Source organism: Brassica napus, chromosome C7 (genome assembly GCF_020379485.1).
Source record: "Brassica napus cultivar Da-Ae chromosome C7, Da-Ae, whole genome shotgun sequence".
Classification (NCBI taxonomy): Eukaryota; Viridiplantae; Streptophyta; class Magnoliopsida; order Brassicales; family Brassicaceae; genus Brassica; species Brassica napus.
In genome coordinates this window covers 49,247,810-49,255,948 of record NC_063450.1, presented here as the reverse complement: position 1 = coordinate 49,255,948, position 8,139 = coordinate 49,247,810, and the positions used below count along the sequence as shown (strand labels likewise).

General features: G+C 39.7%; 1 protein-coding gene and 1 long non-coding RNA gene across 2 annotated transcripts; both read left to right on the top strand.

The window, feature by feature from the left end:
• Nucleotides 1-614: 614 nt before the first annotated feature.
• Nucleotides 615-1,598, top strand: LOC106434680 (protein PHLOEM PROTEIN 2-LIKE A8-like). Its single transcript, XM_013875540.1, has 4 exons — nucleotides 615-1,069; nucleotides 1,137-1,248; nucleotides 1,340-1,460; nucleotides 1,543-1,598. The coding sequence occupies exons 1-4, from the start codon at nucleotides 615-617 to the stop codon at nucleotides 1,596-1,598; spliced, it is 744 nt and encodes a 247-aa protein (XP_013730994.1).
• Nucleotides 1,599-2,260: 662 nt separating this feature from the next.
• On the top strand, nucleotides 2,261-3,885 carry LOC125590086. The gene is made up of 3 exons (XR_007326295.1): nucleotides 2,261-3,519; nucleotides 3,620-3,670; nucleotides 3,821-3,885. It is a non-coding gene; the product is annotated as an uncharacterized LOC125590086 (long non-coding RNA).
• Nucleotides 3,886-8,139: the final 4,254 nt, after the last annotated feature.

Genomic DNA, 8,139 nt, shown 5'->3' with positions numbered 1-8,139 from the left:
TTTTGGTCAAAGTAGAACCTACCATTTTAGATGCCCTAAACAAATAGAAACTATCTATATCCACAGTTAATTAATAATTATTCATTTGTTTTAAATATATATAAAAATATATGTAACATTGATAGAAATATCGGATTGAAATTTAATTGACATGAAATAAACAAAATACTTAAGAAATAGACAAATATGAAAACGTTGTATGTAACAAGTCTTCGTATCTAGAAATAAATAAACATATAAATAAACATTTATGTAAGTAAATACAGAGAGTAGTTTTTTCTAAAAAGAGTTGCATATAAAAGCTGTAAAAATGAAAGAATCTTGAAAATGTTAATTGCTAAACTATAGAAAATCAGTTATGAGAAAAGAAAAAAAAGAAAATCAGTTATGAGATGCTCAAACTTAAGTGCTCATCACGTCAACTATCATTTGCAAAATAGACACAAATTAATTCGCTTACATAATATGATGCCCTAATTGGCGAATGTTTTTTTCCTTTGCCTTTGGTTGACTTTTGTTATTTGGTTGATTTTTTATTCTAACCATTCATAAACATAAAAAAAAAATCTCTCCGACAGGGCACACATGCATGCAGATCCAACTTGGTGTGTGAGATGGGGAAAAGCAAAAACATGCCTCAATTGTTCATCAACTTCCGAGGCAAAGACGAGCGGCAGAAATTATTGCCACATCTCAAACATCATTTGAAAGATAGCAATGTGAATGTGTTCACGGACGACGACGCTGTTGGAGAGCCGTTAAAGAATCTCTTCAAACATATCAGAAGGTCAAGGATCGTAATCGTCATCTTCTCCATTAACTACATGGAGTCAGAGTGGTGTTTAGACGAGCTGGTTGAGATCAGAAAATGCTTAGAGACTGAGAAAATTGACTTCGCCATACCAATCTTCTATAAAGTTAAGACTTCCCACGTCAAGGAACAGAGCGGAAAGTTCGGGAAAAAGATTGTAGCATTACAGAAAAAGCATCGCAGTTCCAGGATCATAAAATGGAAGAAAGCTTTGAGATACGTAGCTAAATTAATTGGACTGACCTATCAGAAAAGAAGGTAATGCATGGCCAAAAGATTAGATTTTATATGATTTAAAGGGTTTTTAACTTTTATTTTCTTGCAGTTTAATTTCAGAGTTGGATTTCATCAAGAAGATCGTTGAAATGGTTGATGTAACTTTGACCAAAATTGCATCAGAGGATGATGATAATAATAACAGTCCAGAGACGTCTAAGGTGTGTTTCTTAATTTTGACTTCTGATATACATTTACATTTAGTAGTTTTTCATTTGTCTAATATTAGACATGGTGGCTAAATTTTTACAGGGAGAAACATCAAATCTAATTGATGTAAATAAGATGCTCAACTTGTCACGGACATTGGACACTCGGGATATGGAAATATCTTATCGTCAAGGCTTCATGGTTGGCTCTGCCTGGAAAGATGGTATCATCTCGTCGATGCGGAGCAGGAGCTACAATTGGGTCTCTATCTCTGATTTGGTCTCTGTGTCTGTTTTGTATTCTAGAAAATTTCTCACTTTTTGATGTATATGCTTATGAGTATGACTCCAGAGGGTGCTGATTCGAGGCCTTTTTTGTCTCCTAATTTTTCTCCTTTCGTCCAAGTACCAACATGCTCAAGATTATAGACGAACATTCTCATATCACAACAATATATATCAATATCCCCATTGGCCTCGTAAGTTCAGATCTTTGACATATACCTTGATATATCTTCTGGTTAGTGACTAACAATTTCGAATTTTTAAATCGACAGAGGTAACGGGTTTGAACCAATACCCTACCAGATCTCGTCGACGATCGGGCAATTTATTTAGTTCGTGTCGTAATAGTGCGTTGTCAACAGTCATAGCGAATTTATTTTCGTCAGATTTTGACCAATACCCTACCATAGGTCCAACAAGCATGCACGATGATATAGTTTCGACATCTCATGCTGCGGAGGCAAAAGACAGAACGAGTTTTACTTCACTGGATTCTGTCGACCGATACTCTACCACAACAAGCATGCACAATCATAGAGTCTTGGCATCTCATGATGCGGAGACAGAAGAAATAACGAGTTTGTTAGAGAAGCTCGAGCTTGAACGAAGAAGATGATCTAGCAAACTTGTAACAGACTTTTCTTATCGATTAATGAATAAGAAATGTACAGAGTACAAACACTTTATATAGTGTGCTGTTCCTGGTTTAGTTAACAGATTAAACCAGTACTAAACCACATACACCAATACTAATACTCTAATAGAGTTTTGTTTCATCGGATTTTGACCAATACCCTACCATAGATACAACAATCTTGCATGATGATATAGTTTTGGCATCTCATTCTCGTGTAACTATTTCAAACGTTGTTTCTCTCTTAGACGGGGAGCAAAAGCAGATCGATGACGAGGACTAGTAGACGTTAACTTTCCGTTGCAACATGTAAGGAACTGCTACTCGTACTTGTACTTGTGTCCTAAGCAAAAGCTTCTTTTTTATTATGGTTTTTCTAAAAAAAAGTTTATGATTACTGATAAGCCTCTAGTACTGGTGACTGTTTTCTGCAAGTGTAACACCTTACTGAGAGTATATTTTTAACTAGTTTTTACTTCAAAGATAGATTGATTAATCAGATAGAGAATCTGTGTGTTATATGTTACCCTCGCAGTTTTGAAAGTTAAAAACACTAACATAAATTTTTTCAGAAAAAAATTAACACCAACATAAATGGATCATAATTTCGATTTCTGGACCGCGTTGATGTCATATTATATGAAACAAATCATCTGGCCAAAACGAATAAGACAAGAAAGATTGGTTGACAAATATATTTGAAAAAGTCAGACTCAATGGGGGTGCAATCCTATTTGTTCAAGACCAAGAGACCAAATACTCCATAATTAGACAACTTTCTGTATAACGACAGGTTTGTTTTTGTCACTATATAAAAATTGCACATCAAAAGGTATAAAACGTTATCTGTTTAATGTAGCAGTTTAAGATACAAGATGGAGAGACATCATACAATACATACAATACAATAACTAAAAGGAAGATACTAGCATCAGTGAGGCCATCCACGTCTGCAAATTAAATCAACCTATCACAAGTTGCCATGTCAGCATCATTGTCAAGTTACCTTTCGTCTCCGTTATCTTCCTTCAGCCGACAAAACCTAAAGAGACCGGTTAAAAATCCGATTTATCTTCCACGTCCCACTTTGCTTCATTAATGTGAATAACCTCACAATTTCGCTACCGTATTCACTTTCCTCCCTCTCTCCCTTTTCTATGTAATCGATTGGATGATCGCCTTTAAACCATTGGAGCAACGTACGTTTCAGTATGCCCCTGATTTTTCAGAAATACCTTTCTTCTCTTCTGAGCAGCTTATCTGACGCCAAAGATGTGGGCGAAGCTCTCAAACGATTTACATCTATTCGGATCCAACGGCTGCGGAAACGTTTGCATCCAAAAAAGTTCTTCCTGTAAGAAAAGGTAGTATGTGGTTAAACAGTTTACTCTCTCCTTATATTCTAAACTAAAACTTAAGAATCTAACTTAAGACAGTATGTGGTTCGTCTTTGTTTTGTTGCAGTCAGCAGCTGGGGCTGAGACAGTAGGATCTCTTTCGTGTTGATCATACAAGGTATTTTGCTAGCCTCAGATTTTTATATTTTTCTATGAGAATAAATGGAGTATGAAAAGAAATTAACCAATCCCTAGCACTTATAATCAACTCCACTATCTCCTTCTCTTTTCTTAACCAACTCAACTCACTTTTACCATATCATTGAAGTTTGCGATATAGAGCTCGAAAACAAAGCCAAGGAAGTGGCAGAGCTGAAAACAGAGAGGCTGACCTAGAGAGAATTATTGAAACCAAAGAGATCAATGAAACTGAACTATAAGAATAACTCTCTTATTTATCTCAAGGCAAAACTAACTCAAACAACCTTGAGCTTGTTCAATCTCACACACTTGATCCAATCATAACTCGATGGATCTATTATATAGATAACAAGTAAACCTAATCCTAACTAACTTGTGTTATAGATAACTCCTAAAACATATTTGTCTTTATCTCAAATCTCAACTAGATTAGGATTACTTGTATCGCAAGTCTTCATGCTTCTTCATTTATCTTCAAGCTTATTCCAACATTCCCTCCTTTAAGCTTGAAGTTGCTTTCTGTTGAATCCTGAACACCAATGAACTCCCTCATCTCCTTGAACTTGATTCTCCCAAGTCCCTTAGTGAGTATATCAGCTTTCTGTTTGTCTCCCGCGACGAACTCAACATCCACTTGTCCATTCTCTACACATTCTCTGATGAAATGGTACCTTCTGTGTATGTGCTTGCTACGTCCGTGGAAGACTGGGTTTCTGGTCAGTGATATCGCAGATTTGTTGTCTACTCGGATGATTACCTTCTCGCATTCCTCGCCTGTGACTTCACTCAAGAGTTCTTGAAGCCATATCGCTTGCTTGGCTGCTTCAGTAGCTGCCATAAATTCAGCTTCACAAGACGACAGTGTCACAACCTCTTGTTTCTGTGAGCACCATGTAATGGGGCTTTCTCCAAGATAGAACATATTCCCTGTTATACTTCTTCCGTCGTCGACGTCCACATTGAGAGAACTATCGCTGTAGCCTAGGAGCTTTGCTTTGTCTGCACGTCCATAGGTCAGTCCGTAGCCGAGTGTTCCACGTATGTACCTTAGAACATGCTTTAGTGCAGCATCGTGCGACTCCTTAGGATCAAGCATATACCGACTCAAGACTCCAATGCTGTAAGAGAGGTCAGGTCTTGTGTGAACAAGATAGCGCAGACAGCCAATACTCCTCCTGTACTTCTTCTCATCAGTTGATGCTTCTCCTTCACCCTTTGATAGCTTCAAGCTTCCATCCATTGGTACATGAACGGAATTGCAGTCATCCATCCCCGTCTCAGACAAGATTTTAGTCGCATATCTCTCCTGCCTTAAGGTGATCCCATCGTCATGCTGCAATACCTCAATCCCCAAGTAGTAAGTCAACCTTCCCAAGTCACTCATCTCGAACTTGGCTGATATTTCCCTCTTGAACTCAGTTATCATCTTCAAGTTAGAACCTGTTACCAGTAGATCATCCACATATACTGCAATAATAAGAAGATCTTTGTTACGTTTCTTTTGGTATAGTGAAGGTTCCTTAGAGCATCTTGTAAAGTTTAACTCCCTGAGAATCTGATTGAGCTTATCATTCCATACTCTGGGAGCTTGCTTTAGACCATAGAGCGCTTTAGACAGTTTGTAGACCTTCTCCTCACTGCCCTTAACCTCGAAACCTTCAGGCTGTGATACGTAGACTTCCTCTTTCAAATCCCCGTGAAGGAATGCGGTCTTTACGTCTAAGTGATGCACTTCCCAACCATGAGACGCAGCCAAGGCAATGATAAGCCTGATTGTTTCGATCCTAGCAACCGGGGCGAACACCTCGTCATAATCTATTCCATGTTTCTGCACATAACCCTTTGCTACCAGTCTTGCTTTGTATTTGTTCACGCTTCCGTCCGGGTTCCGTTTGATCTTGAACACCCACTTTAATCCATTGGACTTAACTCCTGCAGGTAAGTCAACTAGAACCCACGTTTGGTTCTTCTCTATCGAAAGTATCTCATCCTCACACGTTGTTAGCCACACTTTCATACCTTTAGCTTCAGAGAAGTTCCACGGTTCATCGTTAATTGCCATAAGGAGCGTCTCACACTCGGCTTCAGCCACCAGAATATAATCAGATAGATACTCTGGTGTTGTTCTTGCTCTGGTTGAGCGTCTCAGCTGTGGTTCTTCCTGTTGTTCTTCTTCGTTGTCTGAGATCTCTATAACCTCATTCTCAGCTTCTGTATGATCACCAACCTGTTCTGTTATAGTGTCTTTAGTGCACTCATCAGACTCCATACTGAACTCGATCTCTTTCAATCCTCTGTTTCCAAACTCTCCTAAGTTGATACTGAATGAACCAATATCGGTTTCCTTCTCTTGACTGATCCAGCTCCAGCCTTCGTCCTCCAAGAACACTACATCTCGACTAACTGTAATTTTCTTACTCTTAGGGCACACGAGACGATAAGCCTTGGTCCCCGGCTCTGTTCCAAGGTGGATCAGAGCTCGTGACCGGTCATCTAGCTTCTTGACGTGTGGCGCCTCTACTTTCGCATATCCAACGCAACCAAATACTCGTAAATGGGCAATGTTAGGCTTGCTCCCTTTGAACACCTCGTAAGGAGTCGCGGCATCAAGTGTTCTGGTCGCAGCTCTGTATATAAGGTACGTAGTGTGCCTTACTGCCTCTCCCCACATGTAATTAGGAACACTTCTATGCTTCAGTATGCTCCTCGTCATCTCCAATATTGTTCTATTGCGTCTCTCCACTACTCCATTCTGCTGGGGGGAGTATGGCGCAGTTAGATGCCTCTCGATACCACTCTCTTCGCAGAACATGTTGAATTCTCTGGATGTAAACTCACCACCCCTGTCGGTACGGAATGTTTTGATTGAGACTGCAGCTTCTTATTCAACAGATACCTTAAACTTCTTAAATTTTGCAAAGGCTTCACTCTTCTCCTTCATAAGAATCGTCCACATGTAACGAGAGTAATCATCAATCAATACAAACACGTATCTGTTTCTCCCAATCGTCGGTAGTGTAATTGGACCACAGAGATCACCACGTATGAGTTCGAGTTTCTTTGATGCTCGGTAGGTAGTTGCAGCTGGAAAGGACCGTCTTGGTTGCTTACCAAGTAGACAGGATACGCATGTTTTCTTCATCACCATAATCTTTGGTATTCCTGTAACTAACTCTTTATCAACCATTTGACGCATGTTCTCAAAGTTAATGTGTCCAAGTCTCGCGTGCCACTTGCTCGAGACATCAGACGTTATAATCTGTAAGCACGAAGGACTCTCAGCATCAAGTGCAACTTTATACAGACGATTTCTTCCTCTACTGGAGCGTATTAGTAGCTTGCTGTCTCGATCATATAGTTCTAAGACATCCTCCTTCATCCGTATCTCACATCCTGTCTCAGTAGCCTGTCCTAGACTTATGATATTGCTCCTCAGCGCTGGTATAAAGTATACATTTGACATCGTCTTCCTTTCTCCATTCTTGAGAACGAAGCTAATAGAGACTTTCCCTTTAATGTCAATGCGACTGTCATCACCAAACTTAACTTTTCCTGTTATAGTCTCATCAAGTGTGGTAAAGTATGATCGATTTCCCGTCATGTGGTTGCTAGCCCCATTGTCCAAGTACCACACGTTGTTGTTTAAGTTTTCCCTAAAAACTTCAGGTTTCACCCTTTCCTCGTTGAGAAACACTACTTCATTTAACATCAACTCGTCAGCCAGAGCAGTATCTTCTTCTTTAGTCTCTTGTGCTATTTGCAGTTTGAGCAAACGGTCGGGACAGTCACTTGCGTAGTGTCCCAATTTATCGCACCGATAACATGTAATGTTTGCTGTGTCTCGAACTTGATAGACGTACCGTCCACGACCTCTTCCTCCTCTGTTATTGAACCTTCCTCCCCGACCACGGCCTCTGCCGTCGGTATTGTTTCCTCGATTTTCTCCATTGGAGCTATGACCGTACTGCTGATCTGAGCTTGCATACATTAGTTTGCTATGTTCTTCCAACGTCTCTTCTTCTGCATTAATGCGTTCCTCATACGCTTTAAGTCGTCCAATTATGTCCTCAAAACCAGTTGTTTTAAGATCTAATACTTGCTCCAAAGCTGCGACTATGTGTATGTACTTTTTGTGTGGAAGAATCTTTAAGAACTTCTTAACGAGCTTTGGTTCCTCAATCTCTTCTCCAAGTGCAGCAGATTTCGAAGAGATTTCAGAAATCCTACCTGTAAACTCGTCAATAGTTTCATTATCCTTCATCTTCAGCCGGTCGAACTCCGCCATAAGCGTTTGTAGTCGAGCCTCCTTTACTCTGTCAGCACCCATGTGTCTAGTTTTAACAGCATCCCAAACCTTCTTCGCAGTATCCAGCTCTCCGACTTGTAAAACTAGAGTTTCGGGTATTGATTGTACTAACAAGGCCATGGCCATGTTATTTTTCTCGT

Excerpts from the sequence above, each read along its gene's own strand:
- LOC106434680 (XM_013875540.1), top strand. The coding sequence starts at position 615 with ATGGGGAAAAGCAAAAACATGCCTCAATTGTTCATCAACTTCCGAGGC. Across the intron at positions 1,070-1,136 it reads CTGACCTATCAGAAAAGAAG|TTTAATTTCAGAGTTGGATT; the intron begins GTAATGCATGGC and ends ATTTTCTTGCAG. Across the intron at positions 1,461-1,542 it reads TGGCTCTGCCTGGAAAGATG|AAAATTTCTCACTTTTTGAT; the intron begins GTATCATCTCGT and ends TTTGTATTCTAG.